At 39.8% G+C, this 21,990-nt stretch overlaps 1 protein-coding gene across 3 annotated transcripts in view; it reads left to right on the forward strand.

Annotated features, from left to right (window-relative positions):
* LOC5575904 (nuclear factor related to kappa-B-binding protein) overlaps positions 1 to 21,990 on the forward strand; it is a 45,648-nt gene that overhangs the window by 14,397 nt on the left and 9,261 nt on the right. For 2 of the 3 annotated variants that reach the window (XM_021844140.1, XM_021844141.1), the window contains exons 5-8: positions 3,666 to 4,683; positions 7,673 to 7,901; positions 14,380 to 14,581; positions 14,650 to 14,922. In XM_021844140.1, coding sequence (XP_021699832.1) covers positions 3,666 to 4,683; positions 7,673 to 7,901; positions 14,380 to 14,581; positions 14,650 to 14,922 — 1,722 coding nt within the window. Of the gene's footprint in view, positions 1 to 3,665; positions 4,684 to 7,672; positions 7,902 to 14,379; positions 14,582 to 14,649; positions 14,923 to 21,990 lie in introns of those variants that run through there. The other variant, XM_021844142.1, reaches the window with a different exon arrangement.

A 21,990-nucleotide genomic window follows, 5' to 3' on the forward strand; every position in this document is an offset into this window, starting at 1 on the left:
CATATCGTTTTGCTGTGATTTTCTTGCAAACTTCGTGTGTGTTTAAATTAATTCCTTTGTTTTGCTTTATGGATTGATTCATCAACCGACAACAGTGATTCCATAATGTTTCCACACTAATTCCCGAAGCGTTTCCTTCAGATTCGTATGCGTCAATTTATGAACGCATAGATCATCACCCAACACGGATCCAATGTGTTTTGCTTATGATTATCTTGTGTCATCATGTTAAAGTTGGTCGATTCATTGATTTGCGCAATGAGCTTGTTATGATGAAATCGATGAGCTTTGCTATCGATTTCCGTGTTCAAAACTTCTAAATTGTTCGTGATCAACCCATAGCGAACTAAATTGCGGTTGGACCTCGTGTCGAACGACAGTCATCATCATGCTTCCAAAGAGAAGAAGCAAATTTTGAAGCTGAAAGTGTTAGTTGAAATTTTGTGAATTGGATTTTTCTTTTATTAGTAAAGTTGTCCGATATAAGAGGATTCTACCTTTCTATAAAAACATTGAATATAATGTATGGTTTTGAAGAAAAGTCGGATTCCACTAACAGATTTTCCTGGTTTTCAGATTCGAATAAAATAAAATGTGCTAATCCCGCGCTCCGCTAGCATTCAAGTGAGCTTGCGACAAGCAGAGGAGCCTCGAATCCATATTTTGGGGAGCAAAAGTTTCATCTTTCAGTCTCATGATATTCATGTTCTGTCACATATGGCTATCTAAAGCCACTACATTTCGAATTCAATATGCAAATCAGTCGGTTTTCATGATTTAATGTTTGATTTTATGATTTAATGTTTGCTTCACATGACAACCTAATGTTATTATACCGTGAAGTCAATGACGAAAACCATATGGCTACCACACTCGAGTCATATGTTTTTTTTTCTTATTTCAAGTAAAACACACGATCTTGACGTATAGATTTTTCTCAGTGTAAGTATTGAGAACAGTGCAATAAACTGAAGGCTTCCTCATTAAGCATAGCATAAGCATAAGCATAGATGACCGTACAATTCGTAGTTGCTACTCCGTGATTGACCAGAACAATCGAAGTTGCACAGGGAATTAATGAATGGGGCTTGGGATTAGCTTACCATTCTTCAATGTGCACAAATCGAGAGCTCAAATTGAAAAGTCAATAACGGCGCCGGCCACGTCCTTACGGTCATCGGGGAAGGGAAGGAATGTTAGTGTGACTACCGTTGTTACTAGAGACCGAGATCACCTCTGCATCTCCACGGTTGTCATGGGAAGGATATTGGGTTAGTGGGATAGGGTAGAGATCTGGGAGTCACCAATGTTTGGTGATGCGATCCATGATATAATCACGCCTAACCGGATTCGCGAAATAATTCGTTAATCGCATTGTACGCCGAAAAAGTGTTCGTCACTCGCCCACGCAAAAGCAAGCGACACGATCAATAGATCAAACACTATTAACAATCCGCGGCGCTTTTTAGTTTTTCTAAGCGAACGACGCGCGACAAGTTTGATCGTGCCCTCATCACCCGCCCCCGTAGGAGCAAGCGTCAAGGTCGAAGGATCAAACACTACTAACGAACCGATCACTTTTTCACTACTCCGCTACCGACGCGCGACATGTTTGATCCTGCCCTCATCACTCGCCCCCGCAGGAGCAAGCGTCAAGGTCGAAGGATCAAACACTACTAGCGAACCGATCACTTTTTCTTTACCGACGCGCGACATGTTTGATCCTGCCCTCATCACTCGCCCCCGCAGGAGCAAGCGTCAAGGTCGAAGGATCAAACACTACTAACGAACCGATCACTTTTTCACTACTCCGCTACCGACGCGCGACATGTTTGATCCTGCCCTCATCACTCGCCCCCGCAGGAGCAAGCGTCAAGGTCGAAGGATCAAACACTACTAGCGAACCGATCACTTTTTCTTTACCGACGCGCGACATGTTTGATCCTGCCCTCATCACCCGCCCCCGTAGGAGCAAGCGTCAAGGTCGAAGGATCAAACACTACTCAATAAACTGAAGGCTTCCTCATTAATCAAAAACAATGAATTCATAATTTTTTCAGACCCGACTTTCTCGGGTTTCGGGTCGAGTTCGGCTTTTAAGAACGAAAATTTTCCGGGTTCGTCTGGGTCCGAGTTTGAAACCCTAAATTAAGTTGGGTACTGGTCGGGTTCGGGTTTGTGACCATCTCTAGTATCTAACGGTACAAAAATTACGTTACGCTTAAAATCGAGATTTTTGCCCCCTCCCTCCCTATGTAACAATAAGTAACGTTTCCCCGAACTCCCTCCCTTTTTTACGTAACGCTCGCACAAGACCCCATCTTATTTTTCAAATTTATTAGGATAACAAGGTTGCACAAGGAAAATGATTTTCTTCGTTTTAAATAACAATTTTTCCTCTCTTCGTCTAGTAAAGCATTTTCTCCGGTGTGTTCGATGTTTTCAATCGTGAAAATTTGTAACGGTAACCAGAAGCCCCGTCCTCCTATTGTAACAATAAGTAACGGAAGTCCTCCTCCCTCCCTCGTGCGTTACGTAATTTGTGTACGATGCTACCTTAATTCCTTGATGACTTCAGCGTAGCTTCACACCGTTGCCGGGCTTAATGTAGTGCTTCTTATCCGTCGGGCTTGGGTGGTACTTCTTATCAAGTTGCCCCGAATGTTTAGGGTCGCCAGGTCCTCTGCCACTGCGTACAACCAGCGTATTCGAGATGTTCCACGAAGCAGTCACCTACCTGTACCTGGTGCCCTGCAGAATATTATTTTCGCAATTCTTTCTTTCGTCATTCGCACTAAGCGGAGTCTGCCGCTAAAAATATTATCTTCTTTATACACTTGATATAACTCATAATTAGTGAAAAGCCCTATTAGCAGCTGCAACTCATATCTTTTCACTTCGTGGGAAACGTTGTTGTCACGTGTAACAAGTGTTCCAAGGTAAACCAATTCTTCAACAACCACCAAGCCTACCTCTATCTTTACATACAACCATGTACTTCGTTTTGGTAGAATTATTGGGCAGGCCTATCCTCAAAAGCACGAAGGCCTTTTCCACTGACCTGCGATGCGGTCGATAGCGTTCGCAAGATCTACTAATAGCACCCTAGAGTGCAATGTTGAACAGTAAATTCAAAAGTGCGTCTCCCTGCTTCAATCCGTTTACACCTCGTCTGCAATCCAAACACTTGATTTCGAACCATCCAGCATAGTACTTGTTAGCCTAAATAGTTTCGCCGGGAAACCATGTTCAGACATTATCTGCCACAGCTCATTTATTCTCATTGAATTGTACGTCGCCTTGAAATAAATAAACAGATGTTGAGTGTGCAAGTTATACTACCGGAATTTATCTAGGATCATTCGCAAGGAATACATCTTGGCACTCGCCGACGAAAGACTCCTCGAGCGGTCTCAGTCTCTTAACCAGGATGCGCGACAGTATTTTGTACGCCGAATTTAGCAGGGGAATCCCTCTGTAATTAGCACACTCCAGTATGTGCCCTTTCTTGTAGATTGAGGTCATCAAACCAGCCGATGGGCATTTCTTCGTCCTTTCATACCTTCAGAAGCACTCTATGGAACGATTGGTTATTTGAAAAACTTGGCCAGGATCTTGTCCTTCGCATTAGCTTTACCTTTTCAAACATTTTTTTTTCTTTGCAGCCAAATTCATCATCAGTTCTTATTAAAACTGACAGCGGGACGCCAACATCTGGGGTGGAAATTATCAATACGATTACCATGCCTAAAGGACAACAATCCGTGTTAACTCCTGCACAACAAAAACAGATTTTACAAAATCTGCTGGCCCAGCAAAACAAGCAAGTTTTCACTTCTAAATCAGTTATTCTGGGTCAGTCTGTTAGTTCAGTGGCAAACTCTGCCTGTATTGTAAATTCTGCCAATGTAACAACTAATGCACAAAATATACAACAAATAAAAGGTGCTCGGCAGTTACAAAAGATTCCGGCCCTCACTCTTTCATCGTCAAATACCAGAGGTACACCGACAGTCTTTCAAACGATTGGATCAAGTGTTGGCAGTCCTCATGTAATACAAATCAAGTCGGCTGGCAATGTTCTTAGTGGCGCTGGTGGCGCCAAAATACGACCAATTGTTGCAACTGTAAAGGAACAAGCTCAGATCAAGCAATTGCAGCAACAATCATTAATTGCCAAATCCATAAACTTACCCTTGAAGAATGACGGCCAGGAAATTAATATCGTAAGACCATCGCAAAATGTAAATGTACTAACTGATGTATCCAAGACATCTCCTAGTCTGGTACAAACGGCCGTTCCAGGAACATCGGTTACACAAATTATCAAGTCGTCTACACCAATTGTTCATCAATCCCCCAACGTGATACGAACGGTCAATGTTAGCCAAGGAACACCACATGTTATGGCTAAAGTGGTCAAAAATGTTGGAGAAAACCAAATTTTAACGCTGGACAGCATATTACCAAGGCAGCAACAGATAACAGATGCAGCAATACGGTTGGCGGATCCTAAAACAATGAAAACTCAGTTAATTCACTTGTCCAGCAGTGGACCCTCAGGAACGCCCATCGCGCAGTATGCAATGGTTCCGCAGAACAGAAACATAATTTCGGTTGCTCAATCTTCGGGGCCCTGCACTACACCAACAATTATAACAACCACAGCAAATAGGATCGCTGGTATGTATATTGTCTAGACATTGCTTCAATAATCGAAATAGACATCAGTATGATTTTGTTGGTGAGTATGAATCAAGCTGATTACTTCAAATATATTATGCAGATAATAGCTGTTTGAAATGGTTTTTCCAACCGATGGTATTCAACTATTCCAAAGTCATAGAAAATGTTATCATCTCACAGATCATCGCCAAAACTGACCTACACGCTTAAAAAGAAATATACGCCGAGTTTTTTATGTTTATTCTCTTTGTTCACAACCACTCTTAAGAAAATTTTGGGATGTCAAAAACAAACTGAAAATTGAGCTATTTTCAGCAATTTCCATTTTTTATAATACGCGATACAGAAGCCGGGTGCGTTAAAATGCAGATCAATTAGGGGCTAGAATGAAAGCTTAATGTGTTGCTCGCTTTATGCAAACCATTGCGTGCTCTGTACTTTTACGTGAAAACGCTGGCAGTTTGGATAATGGGACTTCAATGTCGCTTCAGATAATATCGTTTTTTCTCTGTTCCTCCTTTCCTTCATTTTTTTTATCAATTTGTCCTCTACTATCTACGATCCACATCGTCAACTACACTGGCAAACTTGAGATCATATTGAAAACTAATTATAATGTTGTGATGTCGCGGATTTTGATAACTCAGTTTGTTGTCCGATTTAACCGATTTGACGGTTAAAATACCTCAAATCCCATCCCCGTGATAGGCACTCAAGATTTCAAGGTTACAGTAACGACTTCCTTCGGAAGGGAAGGTTTGTTTGTCCCGAGGAAAAATAAATAAATAGGAAATTATAAAATTCCACGAAGTGCAAATAAGTTTTACCAGGTATACTGAAACTTGAATATTATAAAGCGAATGTAATATAGCAGACTTCTGTGGGCTGACTTTTGTGTTCGAATAACGGAAGAAAACATTGCGAAACTAATGTTTCCTTCCCTTCCCTGATGACCGTAAGGAAGTGGCCGACGCCGTTATTGACTTTTAAAATTTGAGCTCTCGATTTGTGCACATTGAGAATGGTAGGCTAATCCCAAGCCCTGTTCATTAAATCTCTGTGCAACTTCGATTGTTCTGGTCAATCGCGGAGTAGCAACTACGAATTGTACGATCATCTATGCTCATGCTCAAAACATGAAAAGAATCGGTTGATAGAGCGGAGATAGAGCTGTCTGAAGTTGACTATTTTGTATGGGGAAAAGGCTGTTATGCAATTTAATATGACCGATACTGTATATTGCTTTTAAAAAACCATTGAGTGCGATAAACATTTTCATAAGAATAAGTTAAGGCAAAAGTTCGGACTTAGTGGAATAATCAATACTAACCTTTTGGTCGTCGCGCGAATTTTTGTAACGCGAGTAGTTGCGCGTTGTACTTTGTACAACACCCTTGGTTTTTCATGTTCAACATGAAATACCTCGCGATCTAGATTAAATATAGGAAAACCATCTTCGACAAAGTTGTTGAGAAGATCAAGGGCTGACATGCGGTGATTATATAGATTCTGAACTCCGCCACTAGGCGGCGATAGTGTGCTCGAAAGTTTTGTTTTGCAAATATCTCAGGAGCCTGACCACTTAGAATGATGGCGTTTTCGGCAAAGTTGTAGCGGCAGTAGCTCAAATGTTGTCATAATTTAAGCCAAAAAAATCGAGATTTTGCCACCAGGCGGCTATAGTGAGCATCAAACTTTTGTTTTGGGGATATCTTAGGATCCTGACAACTTAGAAGGATGCCGCCTTCGGAAAAGTTATTCAGTAGTTCAAAGACTATCATTATTTGAGCCAATAAATTCGAAATTTTGCCATCAGGCGGCGCTAGTGAGCATGAAACTTTTGTTTTTCAGATATCTCAGGAGCTTGAACACTTGGGAAGATTGCATCTTCGGCATAGTTGATTAATAAACCAAGAGCTATCTATCATTATTCAAGCCAAAAAAATCGAGATTTTTCCACCAAGCAGCGCTGGTGTTCATGATAGTTTTATTTTGCAGATATCTTAGAATCCTGACCACATTCCACATGCTATTTTTACGTCTTAAAACAACAAATAGCCATAACTTTTCCCAATCTCAATCAATTGGAGTGAAAGTCTCTTATACTTAAGCAGCATACGAGCCACTTTGACATTCATAACATTTGTGTTGAATTGAGCTAGAAATTTTAAAAAGAAACTCTTGACCCATTCGATCTTTTTCCTCACTTTACTCTACAATGAGATGGGCTATCATTTTGAATTTAATTTTTCGATAAATACTAACAGTGCATATTCGATTACGATATATGACAACACGACGATCTACAAATCCCAACGTCCCCTTGATGCTACAAGTAGATAACTCGAAATTTGAAATTTTTGACTTCAATATGTCAAAACAGTATTCTAAATTAGAGCTGCAAAATATCCACAGCTCATAAGCGTGTGATTGAAAATACATAAGTTGAAGTTTATTTTTCAATCATAGGTATTCTCTGCGATTAATCAGCACCTTGTAAAACGGTTATATTTTCTAAGTTGCACATCTCACAATTTTGATTTTCGACTTATCTAGTTGTATCATTAAGGGGACGATGATTTCATTACAGTTCAGAAATCCATTAGGGGAAGAGTTCTAATTTTTGAACCATTTATACGTTTTAGGCGTATATGAGAATCCGAAAATTGGCAAAGATTTCTTGTGGATTGAAAATAAGAGCTTTTCCCCTACGTCAACAATATTGACAAATATAACACAGACGACTAAAATAAAATATGATAGCATGATCTTGAGAAAAATATTTGGATTATGTAGCCAAACTCGAATGAACACTGTGATTTGTTTCTTCCATTTTTTTCTAATTGGTATACCACAGTGTTTCTAAAACTTCTAAACGGTTTAGCAACAGTTTCAGAAATTTCAAACGTGCCTCGCCAGGCTATGGCCTGCGTGACATAATTTCTGGACCGAGAGTATATTGAATTCAACTTTTTTTTTCTTTCAGACCCCAAAACAACTCATATGCTTGCTACTAGCCATAGTGCGGTAACTAGTGTTAGTCATACACCTGTAACATCCGTTGCTCTTCGAAATGGTCCTGAAGCTGGTAGCAATTTGATGCAACCCGTTCAGGTTACCCAAGCACAGCTGCAGCAGCAGACTACGTCACAGGTAGTTACGAAAATCACCGGTACGCCGAAGATGCTGTCCGCCAAAGTCCGAAATGGAACTAGGTAATATATCAACTTATCGAGCAAATGATCTTAATTTTAGGAAAATTTATATTCGTTGGGTATTGTGGTGGGGGTTGCTCATCAAACCTTCCGGTCCGCCTCATAGCTACATGCTATTAGGTGCTATGTGTTGCTACAGCTTTTCCAACTGTATTGCAAAGCATTAGCTGTAGTCCTTGGCATACACCCGAGTCTTACTAAGAGCAGAAGGAATGTCTATCGATAATCAGCAATTGCTAGCAGATACAGCGGAAAAATTGTCTTGAAACGCGTCAATCGTTTCTGACAATTTGAAAAGCTAACCTCACTAATGGCCTGTCGATCAGAGCCAAACACGGCATAGATCGTCTGCATCAGTTGTCTCGTATGAACCACATCTTGACGATAACACATTACTTGTTCAGTAATAACATTGACGACGTCACTGGGCTCAATCTGAATTAAGTGGTTAATCATAATAATCCGTGTCATATATCACATGTAAAATGCGATTTATTGCATGGAGCTGAGACGTGGCAGTGGGTACATGAGGACCAAGTCTCCGCCGGGTAGCGCTAAACAGATGAGCGATAGACAATAGAATCGTCGTTGCTGTCATAGAGCATAGTATGTGACTATTGTCGAAACTAAAACGAAATAGGTAGTTAGTCAGGTTTTACATGTAGGATAAAATCGGTGTAGGATCGGTAACGTAAAAGCTAACATAAATGGGTAATTGAGAAGGAAAAGCTTTTTACATCACTTCACAGAGTAGAGGAGAAATTCTGTTGTGTGGTGCACGCATTTTTGAACACTAACACACCAGAGACCAAATGACAATTACACTAAATACCGCTATTTTAAATTCTGTTTGCATGACTTTAAACAAAATAGCACTGTTAGTATTTTTAAGCACAAATACATAATTACTCATCGATTTAATACCTCCTTCGAGATTATCGAACAAAGCTTCGAAAAGATCAAAAAGTCATCATGTGAAAATAACCACGGCGGTTAGTTTAATGGTCTAAAATGTATGAGGTTATGTGAAATGTCAAAAGAGGATAGGCGGTCATTCGATGTCGCGGGCCGTTTTGTTTGCAAACATTGCCACGTGATTTCTCGGCCCGAAACATGAAACATAACATAATTTTGATCCCCTTTCTCTCCCTACTGCTGCTCCTCTCCACAAATTGAGACCAACTACACTAAATTGATCTGAGAGAGAAAGCAGCGGAGAGGAGAGGAAGAGAGACCAAAATCGCACACACAAACATATACGCAAGTCAATCGGAAGCAGGGCGAAAACGTACGCCATTTTATTTCATTAGTATTAAATCAAACGCATAATTGTAAGCACGACAGTTAATCGCGACAAATATGGAAACGGAAGTGGTGAAAGTAAATGAAGGTTGGCTGTTGGTGCGCAAGATACCTGGAGATGGAAACTGCCTATTTTCATCACTTGCTCATCAGATTTGGAACGAGCCTCCTGGAACAGAAGAACACGACCTCCACACCCGAACTCTACGACGACTTGTTGTGAGCCACTATCGAGAAAGACTAGAAACGTACGGCGAAGGACTACTACCGCAAGCTCAAGTGATTTTCCCAGAGCTGGTGGGAACGCTAACGCCGGCGAAACTGATCGAGCACTATTTGAACCAATTAGGAAGACCCCGGTTTTGGGGAGGTGAAGAAACCATAAGAGCGGTAGCCTGCGTATTCGGCTATAAAGTTGAAGTCTACTCGGAGTATGCAGCACACATTGCAATAGGCGATGCAGGACCGAAAAGCCGACCTCTAAAAATAGTCCATCGTATAAACCCAGATGGTACTTATAATCACTATGACAGCGTGATTAGATTACTGGACGACCAAGATGAACTCCTTCGCGAAAGACAACATCTCGTCTCACCAACTAGGTGTATAAACAGCGAAAATGATATGGTAGGAAACACATCACAGCAATCTAACCAAGAATATCTTCCTCCGACACTCGATTTACGCCCGCTAAGTCACTTTCATCTCCAAAATCATTGGCCGGGAGTAGTCAATACACATGCGATCAGCCAACACAGCGACGACCAGGATATGCCGTCTACCGGCATTAATATCACGGATAACTTCGCCGTTTCCACATGGAATGTGTCAGGCTGTTCCCAGGAGCATGATCGCGATTTGATAGATCGACATCTGCAATCAAATGGGATAGCCATAGCTTGCCTACAGGAAACGCGGATGACAACATGCACATCAACCACTTTGTCCTACACCTGGTATAACGTCAACCGACAGCATGGAGGCGCCAGAATGGGCGGAGGTACAGCCTTAGTGGTTCGGCGAGACATGGCTTCAAACTGCAGGTTCCTCCAAATCTCGGAAAATTCGTGCGCAATATTCCTACTAACATTTGGGGAGCCGCTAATCATAGTCTCCATCTACGCACGCTCTTCAAGTGGCTGTGCAGATCCCGAATTCAACAATTTGAACCGGTTCCTTCGACGACTTTCAGCCCGTCAGCGTTCCAATATAATTATTATGGGTGATTTCAATGCACACGTTGGCTATAGGGACCTACTACCGGCCGACAAGCAAAAGGTAGTGTAGCCCTTCTGCTTAGTTTATTTTTTTTTTTCTAGTACTACTCTTAACCCCTACAGGTAGGAAAATATCTTTTCCACCCATGGAGCAATGCGAATGGAGACAGCCTCAAAGATATGCTGCAAGAGCACAACCTTAGACTCTGCAGTTCATTCGGTCCTTCACCGACTGTTTTATGCACTTGGAGTCGAGGAAGCAACCGGTCACAAATCGACCACGTCATTATGCCCATTATACCCCGATTTCAAAGGCCGAAATGTAAATGCATAGAAGGGACATCACACTTTTCTGACCATCGCATGCTCGTCATGTCTGTCAGGCACCGAACCAACGAAACAACTACAGGAGTACAACAACATGCAGAGAAACAGTTCAGCATAACAGCAAACAAAGAACATGCGCAATATCAGGTGTCACTCCTGACGACTGACCCTCAGGCAAAAGACCGCTACACGAGAACGTTGACAAACAAACTTCGAATTCTTAGCACAGGAAATAATAGCGATCCGAAGAAACACCTAGACATGATCGCAACCTCTGTGCTAGATGCTGCCAACACTGCATTGAACAGATCAAGATCTCCCCCAACACCCAGACGAAAAAAAGCTGGAAGAACGCTTGAAGGAATACAAAAAGAGCTGCTAGCGGACCGAAGAAACACAGTTCTCAAACGCGAATATCGAGAAGCGCGGAAAGCAAAAGCGAAAGCGTATGCAAATCATCAGGAAGACAAAATAAAGTTGTTTTTTGAAGATATGGATAAATATCCACCGTTAGATCGCGTCCGCTTGACATTCCGATATCTTAAGCGCCATCGCCGCCAAGCAACGAAAGGTTCAGGAACGTATATCCCACTCCGAAATTGGGAAGAAAAACTACAGGCCGGAGCTTCTTCTAGTGATGTAGCATTACTCGAAGAACTCATTGCTCCTCCAGAAGAATCAGGACCAACCCTACACGACATACAGAGGATTAGTTTGTTACTACGCAACAGCACCGCCGCTGGAACGGATGGCATTCGTCCTGAACTTATAAGATACGGCCCAGAAAGTCTACACGAACACATACATAAGCTTCTTCAATATGTCTGGAGACACAACGAAGTTCCTCCCCAGATGGTAGAAACAATCCAAGTGCCAATACCGAAATCCCTCAGACCCACAGACGTAAATGAATTTAGGCGAATCACACTGTGCCCAGTAATTTACAAAATATACGCTCGCTATCTGCTAGAACAGCTCGTACAATACCTTGGAGATGTAGACAATTATCAGTTTGCATATCACCAAAATAGGGGAGCCGAAGATCAAATTTTTGTTGTGAGACAACTATTGGACGAAAGATGGCGTAAGGGACGCACCACGTACTTAGTATCACTGGACCTAAGACAAGCCTTCGACACCATCGATCTATCAGTGGTACCCAGCACTCTCCAAAGACTTGGAGTTCCTGCTTTCCTAGCGAATCGGATAGTGTCAGCATGTCTAACGGAACGAACCTCCCTTCAGTGGTATGGACAAAGAACGGAGGAATATAACAAAATCCGAGGAATAAAACAGGGGTGCCCCCTCTCACCGAAACTATTTGTATATCTTCTTGATCAAGCCCTGAAAGCATTGCAGGAGAAAATGCCTGAATTGTTCTTGGGACAGGAAAATCAAATTAAATTGCCATGCCTGCGAGTGTACGCAGATGACATTCTAATGCTAGCAACCGACCCTTCACAAATACCGAGACTGCTCAATAACATCGCACCTTGTTTGAAAGAATTTGGACTAGAACTGAACGTAGATAAGACAGAAATCTTAATTCGAGACCCCTCCCAACCAGAAAATAGCGAACCACCTCATAACAGACGATTTGGGAGATATGATTTGAAAGTAGTACCTAAGCTTCGACATTTGGGAGTATACATCACCAGCACATTGAACCGTCGAGAAACGGTATCTGACCGCTCTCAGAAGGCACTTCGAGCCTACTTTGCGATAGTAGCTTTTGTGAAAGCTTTTAAATTGCAATGGACAACAACACGTAAAATTTATAACAGCGTGATAGCTCCCATAATACTGTATGGATTGAAGGTAACGACGTTAACAAAGCGCGCCTAAGAGACGTAGAACAACAAATAGTCTCAGGATTGTACGACGCTTCAAAACACGATACAAGCGAACAAGATCTGGGCTCAGAATTTGATTTAGAAAAAGCACTCGACGGGCGAACAATAATTCGGAAGATACGCATGGCCCGGTTACTATACTGGGCTCATATTCAAAGAATGAATGAGTCCGATATTGTAAAACTGGCAGCCGAATACGAAATACCAACTCCATTCAAACGTGGAAGACCATGCCATAACTGGAAGACTTGCGTGGAACAAGATATGTCATGCACTAATCTGTCCGTAGTATATTTACGCGAACTGGCAGAAGACGGTGAAAGGTTTAAAGCGTTTGCTGAACGAATGCTACCAAGACTGGAAGAGGAACCTACTGATGGAGACTACGAAGAAGACTTCCATGGATTTCCGGACGAAAATACTTCAGACGATGAATTCCAAGGATTCGAGCCCGAGCCATACGATATCCTGGAATAAAAACGCTGAGAAAGATGTAAAAGAATTATTAGTTAAAATAAAGTAAGTTGTAACCGAAAAATAATTAGAACTGTCAGAATCAAATTTTTCACATTTGGTGTACAGGTACAATTAAGCATATAACAGTGTCATACAATTCTTCAACATTTTTAAACTGAATACTATTATATTGAACTTGTGCAATTGGCAGTTTAAATCTTGGATCCAAATGGCTTACTAAATGAAGAATTTCGTGTTAGGCATCGTGTAAACTGTCCATACTCGCATCACACACATATAAAAAATCCCATGGGCAGTAAAGCTAACAAAACATAATTATGTAGAAGTTCACGAACTACTTATAAACTTGAAAGCACATGAGAAATTCAAATTAAATTAATAGTAGATCAACACTAATGCTCATATTTTTATATTCTCATTTCATTTCGGCCCTCATTGCTCGAGCGGAGACGAAAAACACTGGAGATGGAAGCAATCGACGACACGAAAGGAAACGAAACAGATGAGAAACTATCGATACATTTATTCAATCATAAAACCCCCCGTATTAATGTTATACTTTGTTTCTGTTTTATCGTTTCAGCAATCCAACAATCAAATCATCTCTACTATTTTTCATTTCCTCTCCGTTATATTTATAGTCCTTCTGGCACTGAGCCGGACGGCGCCTTCCGCTTTTTCACTAGCGCTGTCTTTCCTGCGCGTTGGGCATGGTGTCGGAGGTGGTGCGCTGTAGAGAACATGATGTGCTATACAGCGCGCTACTTCCAACATTATGTTTAGCGTGCGGCGGTGGCAGTGTTGGGTATGGAGCGGAGAATGCGACTCTGTTTAGTGACAGAAGGACTATACCTATTTAATGTATCTGAAACTTGTGGGACCGCTTTAATTCCGGTGCCTGCTTGTGGAAGAACCCGGTGTGCTAAACGGTATAGGACATGTTAACGGGGGAGGCTTGGTAGGTCCTCACCCAGCCCGTGTCTAGATTGGCGGATAATTGTCTGCCAGGGTGTGGATTGAGCAATTACAATTACAATTTATATTCGTTGGGTATTGTATGTTTTGTATTTTACTATCACAATTCATTGATCAAATTGCATTACGAGAATTTCAAAAAGTGTTTCTAGAAGAATCAATGTGAAATAACTAAGTAGAAGTGATCAAGAAATGCAGAACCCCTAATATTGAAAAATAGTTCTCGTACCTAAAATAGAATGTTCCCAGAATTAAACAGCTTTATGCTGCAAAAATCGAACGGACAATAAAGCAAAATAATAATATATGTTAAATCTTTTGTTACAGCTTTATCAATTCGTCATCTATCAATTTTGCGACGATTGGTGGCAATCCACTGATAATAGCAAGTAAACCAGCGATTAGACCTGAAAGTATCCAGCATAATGGGGCCAACACTGTTTTCCAAACAACTCCTGTGTCCGCTGAATCTGCCAACATTGTGTATGGAAGGCAAGCAGTCAAAGTTCAAGGAAATATTGTATCACAGGTAGATATGAGACTATTCGTAGTTATAAACTTGAATGCTGAATTTATCATATCGTTTTTATCTTTCAGGGACACGTGAATATAGTTAACGCTCAACAGGGAAACGCTGCACCCACACAGAAACTACTATTGAGCAACCAACTTGTAAAAGTAAGAACAGTACCCCGCCAACCACACCAAATGCAAATATCGTTTGCACAGCAACCTGGAGTAAGCACTGGATTGGGTGCGAATACTGGCATCAGTGTGGTGAAAACTCCTACTATGGTCACAGAGCAACACGATAAGCCTACTCTTGGCAATGTGTCACAAAAACCAACTGTAGTAGCGACACCTATTAAAGTAAGTGATTTCTCAAATTTAAATTTACATTTTGAAAAATTAATTTTAATGAATGTTAGAAACATTAGGAAACATTACGAATGTTCTTGTATCAAAAACTTGCTATGGAAAGTGCCCGAACAAACAATGTTACAAAAAAATTTGCCATAACCAGTTAAAGAAAGTACTATACAAGCACCATACCCTGAACGCATAAGATAATACACCGATGTAGATCTTGGAAAAGAAACAACACCCGGACCAATTTGTATGGAATTTCAACGTGTTTTTCCACTTTTCGCTAAATGCACGTACTCCGTACTGGACGACTGACGCTGGGTTAACCTTTCGGTCGTCGCGCGAATTTTTGTAACGCGAGTAGTCGCGCGTTGTACTTTGTATAACACCCTTGGTTTAGCGAATATCCCAGGAGTCTGACCACTTAGAAAGAAGACGTCTTCGGCAAAGTTGTTCAGTAGCTCAAGGGCTATCATTATTATAGCCAAGAAATTCAGGATTTTGCCACTAGGCGGCGCTAATGAGCATGAAACTTTTGTATCGCAGATCTCAGGATCCCGACCACTTAGAAATATGGCGTCTTCGGCATAGTTGCTCGGTAGCTTATGGAGTATCATTGTTAGAGTTAGTTGATTCAAAATTTTGCCACCAGGCGGTGCTAGTGAGCATAAAACATTTGTTTCGCAAATATCTCAGGAGCCTGATCACTTAGAAAGATGGCGTCTTCGGCAGAGTTGTTCAGTAGTTCAAATTATTTCTTTATTTAATCCTTAAAGTTCGAGACTTTGTAAATAATGATAGTTCCTGAGCTTCTGAACAACTTTGCTGAAGGTGCCTGTCCTAAAAGTCAAGATCTTGCAGTATCCGCAAAACAAAAATTTTATGCTCACTAGCGCTGCCTGGTGATAAAATATCCTATTTCTTGTCTCACATAATGATAGTCTTTGAGCTACTGAACTACTTTGCCGAAGACACTATCTTTCTATGAGGTCAGACTCCTGAGATATCTGCAAACAAAAGTTTCATGTACACTAGCGCTGCCTAGTGGCAAAATTTTGAATCAACTAGCTCGAACAATGATAGTTCTTAACTAACTAAACAATATTGCCGAAGACGCCATCCTTCTAAGTGATCAGGATCCTGAAATATTTTCAAAACAAAAGTAAAACTTCCATGCCTACTAGTGCCACCTAGCGGTCAAATTCCGAATTAAATGCGGTAGCATCAGATAGCGCTTCACCTCCAGAGCAACTTTACTAAAGACCCCAAGTTTCTATATTATCTGGACATTGAGATATACCGATTTAAAATTGTGGTTTACTCGAACCGTATATAGTGCGTTCATTATTATGCGACTTTCATGTACATTTGTTGATTTTACCGCATTATAAAGGGTCATACTGTAAATAAAAACTGTCTAGTAATGTTCTTAAGAAGATTCTTGAGGAATACATTTTGGTTTGGTGTCGATAGATATCTTTGTTGCAAAATGATAGCATATAAATCACAACTGTTGTACAAAGTACAACAGCGCGACAGCCCGAAGGTTAAATTCATCCCAATAAGGAATTCTTAGGAAGTTCGTAGAACATCAATAAATGAACTCCTGAAGAAATCTTCGGAAAATATCAGAGGGGAAAAATTTAGACAAATACCTCTCTAGGGGTATTTACGGCCCAGATAGCCGTAGCGGTAAACGCGCAGCTATTCAGCAAGACCAAGCTGAGGGTCGTGGGTTCGAATCCCACCGGTCGAGGATTTTTCTTAAAGGAAATTTTCTCGACTTCCCAGGAGTATGTTCGTACCAGCCACACATGCAAAAAAATGCTGAGAAGCCGGCTCTGTTTTTTTTTTCGCATGAGTAGAATATTTGAAGATAATATGTGGATTTTAGGCAATTTGCAAACTTTTCCGTGAGATAATATATGGCTCGAACTTTTGCCCCATTATGGGCCAAAAATGGTTTTCAAATATTTATGCAAAAACCAATACACCTTAAAGCATCCTCACGATAGGCCTAACTACGCCCTTACTTAAAAAATCGAATAATATTTCATTTCTATTTTGACAGAATATCATATTGCTATAGTGTCTATGTGCGAAAAATAGCTAAAACTGCAAGCGAAATATAGTTGTATGGCGAGTCATTTTATAAAGACTCATTGAGAACTTTCTTCATAAAAGTTTTTGGAACCTATTGAGTGTGTGTATAAAGATGTAACTAAGTACTACAGGGCAATAAGAGTCATTGATGAAACTTCTTCTAAGTAAAAGGGATACTCGTGGATACTAATAACACTATCGACATTTACAACTACTAATGATGTATTATGAATCCTACTAGGTTTCATCTGCCAACACCTGCCACCCAAATAAATACACGGACCCCAAAAATGACTGGTTTTTGCACTTAAATGGTTATAACTGCTTTTCCTTGATCTTTAGAAGCCTAGTGTCTTCTAGAGAATGATTCATTTTGACTGTTTACACAATTTTGTAGAACATTGTTGCTACCGGAAACTTCGCATTTTCAAAATATACGAGAAAAACTAGTTTTAGGGGGTTGAATTATCTACAACTTTGCCGAAGACATCATATTTAAAGATCGTCATTTAAAAAAAAAAAGTTTCGCAGCGCCGTCCGTGGCAAAGTTGCGAACTAACGTTTACCTTTAATATATGCGCTATATTTTTAGAAAATTTTTGTTCGAAGACTACCGAAAAAAATCACGTTTAAAGGTGCTACAGAATTATGTTCACGATTTCGGCCGATCGAAATACTGTGCACTATTTGGTGGTTATGAATGGCTCAGTGATCTTTATCTTTGTCAGGTGAAGTGGAGGCAAAATGAATTTGGACTGTTCTACGTGATTTTTCACGTAGCAATGACGTTTGGATTTTTTTGAGTGTATGATATTTGGAGTCACGGTGCTCCCCTCACCGTTATTATCGTAAAAAAAATCTCCATCAAATCTGTGCTCACCAGTCGTTTTTTATAGCTAAGCTGCATGTCTGAAAAAAATTAAAAAAAAAAACGTAGGGTCCGTTTTGAAGTTACGCTCTTTTGAATGCGTAAATCCATTAATTCAAAGGAAATCTGAGACACTTAAACGGGATTTCATTGACCGCGATTATCAGAATGAATATAACATTAAAATTTGCATCAAAGTTTATTGATATTTGTAACTTCTGGAAGGAGTTTTGAATGAGAAGATAAAAATGGGATTACACCCTTTTGGAAGTGTGACTTTTAAAAACACTAATTTTAAATAGAATAATTAGGCATTCGTATATCGTTGAGCATGTTCGAATGTTTTTAACGACATATTGCGATTCTACCCCATTATCCAGAATCCCATTACCCCGAATGCCATTAACCCGAACGCCATTACCCCAAATTCAAAAACCCCGAACGACCCATCACCCCAAATCCAATATCATGGGGAAAAGTCATCATGTCAAGACAATTGTAAATTCGGGGTGATGGAATTCGGGGTGATGGCATTCGGGAAAACGGCATTGGGGGTAATGGTGTAGAATCTACGGAGCTAATTTCATCATATAACCAATTTAGTGCTTGGGCGGCATCCATTTATTACGTAACGCTAAAATTGGAAATTTTTGACCCCCTCCCCCCTCCGTAACGCTTTTTGTATGCAAAATTTTAAATTTTTGTATGAGCCGTAACGCTTGAGGCTACTTCCCCCCTCCCCCTAGAGCGTTACGTAATTTGTGGATGGTGCCTTGTATCAAAATATTCTGGCTAGTTTTGTGAACCCATGTACCGCAAAGTACCGTAATTCAGCGCAGTTAAGGAATAAAACGATTCAAATGTTTAATTTAAAAATAGTATTGCATCAATACAAAAGCTTTATGAGTAGATCGCTAGCAAATCTGTTTTAGATTATGGGAAAATTATATACTAGACTGTATTCAAAATTTAAAATTGAGATTTTTTTGAAATAGTTCACTCGAGGAAATTGCCTAATTCCGCGCACTTTTGAAACGCTTGTCCATATTCCGCGCAGAAGAACGCCTAATTCCGCGCACTCGCGAAGCAATCAAATTAACATTAATTTCAATGTAAAGCAGCATTCATTCCTTACGTAACGCTGAAATAGAAAATTTATAACACCCTCCACCATCCATAATACTTTTTGTATGAAAAAAAGTTAATTTTTTGTATGAGCCGTTTAGTTCTATTTCTTATATTTTTATAACTATCACATGAAACAAAGATAAACATTCGTTATGGTCTTTTCATTAACGTGGAATTGATACTTGTAAATTTCGTATAGGGAAATGTGGGGCAGTTTGGAGACCTTATGGCGAAGTTGGCCGTCATTGAAATTTGTACGCGTCGTTGATGATTGTTGCTAATTCATCTTACGATTTCGAATCAGAGAAAATCAGTTGATTTTGCACTGGCACAGCTGAAAAAGTATCAGCATACTTTATGCATGTAAGTGCGTACAGTGATACTTTTTCAAGTCCATATAAACTATCTAGACTGAGTGTTATCACTTTGAAAAGCAAGCTGAAAAGTCATCATTGTTGCCAAAACGAATGATGGGCTACTTAGCCTTAAGGAAAAGTCGATAGAAGTGCAGAAAATATTATGGAATTATCAGTTCTTTGTATGATTTCCAACAACGGATATGCACGATTTCCGTTGTACTATAATGTTCACGAATGAATGAATGATTTTTCAAAATTTGTCATTTTAAATAGTGTTTAAAACACTGTGTAAAAAGATTTAATTTTAAAGAACATTGTAACAGTCAATCATCAACATTATAATTCGAATATAATTTATTCACTTTCTATGAGTTTAGAACACTAACTTATAACATACATATTGCTTAATTTCCATACCAGCTTTTGGAGTTGCATGTTGCTTCAGATAAAATTTCAAAAATTTATGAAGTTTTCAAGGGGTGCTCATTCCAACCCATCGTCAAAACCGCCCCGATTACCCTTATAGGTGTTTGTATTCTGCATTGTTCATACAGCACCAGAAACAATTCGCATTATTGCTTGGAATCGATATGTCTTAAACAATTCAATCAATAGTATCCGCTAATGCCACGGGTACCTGAAACTTAAATATGTTGAGCAAACTAGAAACCTCAGAAGAGCCATAAAGTTCATCCATAAATTACTTCTCCCAAAATATGGCCATTTGCAATCCCTCTTCCCCGTATATCGTACTTTTTGATATTTGTGGTTCACAATGTTAAGTAAATTTTGTGTGCACAGATGTATAGATTCTCTCCTCTTGTGGTATATTGTTCACACAACAATTTTATGATTTTTTTAATGGCCTTGGTCTTTGGATAAACTTTTCCTCTCACCATAAATGACCACGTGGTTTCTTGACGGCCGCTTTTAGTTTCCCTGTAAGTGAGCTTTCCCGAGATACTGCTTACCCGTGAAACGCATTTATGCATGAAGACAACTTTCATAGAAATAGTTAGATGTGAAGACGAATATAGCATGTTTAACTTGTTTGTTGATCAGCGAAGAGCAGTGCGCGGAATTAGGGCATTATGAAAAAAGACGTGCCCTAATTCCGCGCAATACTTTTTGGGATGAAACTCAATAATTATGCAAAAATTTGATAAGATTCCATAGAAGCATCATGAAACATATCTGTAGCAAGCAGTCCCATGGAAAATTGCATAAAAAATGAAAAATTTTCAATAAAGAAATCGCGTTTGTTTTTGTTCTACAGTCTTAGCACGGACGCTAAGGAAATTAGAAAAATGGCGTCGACTTGGACGGGCCTCCACTGATTATTTTTTTACGCCGCGAAAAAAGGCCTTATTTGCTTTTATTGATGATTTAAGCTTATTCTAAACAGTAGTAGCATCAAATGGCATTGAAAGTTGTTGCAATATTGATGTGTATTTCCATATATAAATCGTTTTGTATGAAATGCGCGGAATTAGGCAATGCGCTGAATTAGGGCACTTTACGGTACTCACGACTCAGATTATTTTGCATGTAAATGATGCTACCTGTTGTATATCGAAGCGAAGTATACGTCAAGGAATACTTTACGAGCTGAGTTTTCGGTTATGGGTAGCAGTGTATGAAATAAAATAAAATTAACAACTTAGAATGCAGCGATACAAAATGGAATAAAATAATGCAAAGCTTAAAACATCCGTTATTATTGTGTTCAATGGAATTCAAAATCGTAGCATTTACAGCTTAATTTTAAATGTTTGTGTTTGTCAGTTTGGAAAAAAATGTTTAGCTCCCAAAAAATGATTTTTTCGCCTGTTAAAAGTCATGGCAGCGATCGAAAAAAATAAAGGGTTAAATATAAATCTTCAAATTGTGTAGGATACAAACCATATTATAGTAGGTAGACCAGCAGGGAATCAACAAAGCCACAGAACAATTTACGATTTTCTGGTAACCAAAACTGGAATTTACGTAGAATCCAGGAACAACTCTGTATTCATCATATTTTATATGTATATCTTTTTGAAATTATACCCCTTAACATTGAATTCCATTACCCCGAATACCTGGAGACCGTCACCGCGAGTTCCTGTTCCTAGAATGGCATTGCTTCGAATTCCATTATCACGGGACAATGTCATTCAACGTACATGACTATGATTCGGGGCAATAGCATTCTACGTAATAATGCGTTCAGGGTGATGAATTACATATATTATTACATACAATTATTTTACTATTGCATTTATCCAGGGCTGTTACGTGTTTGTGTAATCGAAAAGACCGGGAAACCCAAAGGTAAAATTGTAGATTTGTATAAAATCCAGGCTTTGGAAAATTTAATGATTATTGACACACGAGCCATAATTTCAGCCCATTTATCCGCCTGCATTCATATCACACGCATGACATTTATCGTTCGTGGAAGTTCATGTCTCGATATGAACTAAAACAAGACAGACACACACCACCCACTGTTTGGCCCCGATCACTGTAACATTCGCTGACCCACACTCATTCTGATCGAGAAACAGAGGCGAATATTTTTTTATTTCCTGTGCTATGTTTGCAACCAAAGGGGTGTTCAATGGTCCAATA

Source organism: Aedes aegypti, chromosome 2, assembly GCF_002204515.2.
Source record: "Aedes aegypti strain LVP_AGWG chromosome 2, AaegL5.0 Primary Assembly, whole genome shotgun sequence".
Classification (NCBI taxonomy): domain Eukaryota; kingdom Metazoa; phylum Arthropoda; class Insecta; order Diptera; family Culicidae; genus Aedes; species Aedes aegypti.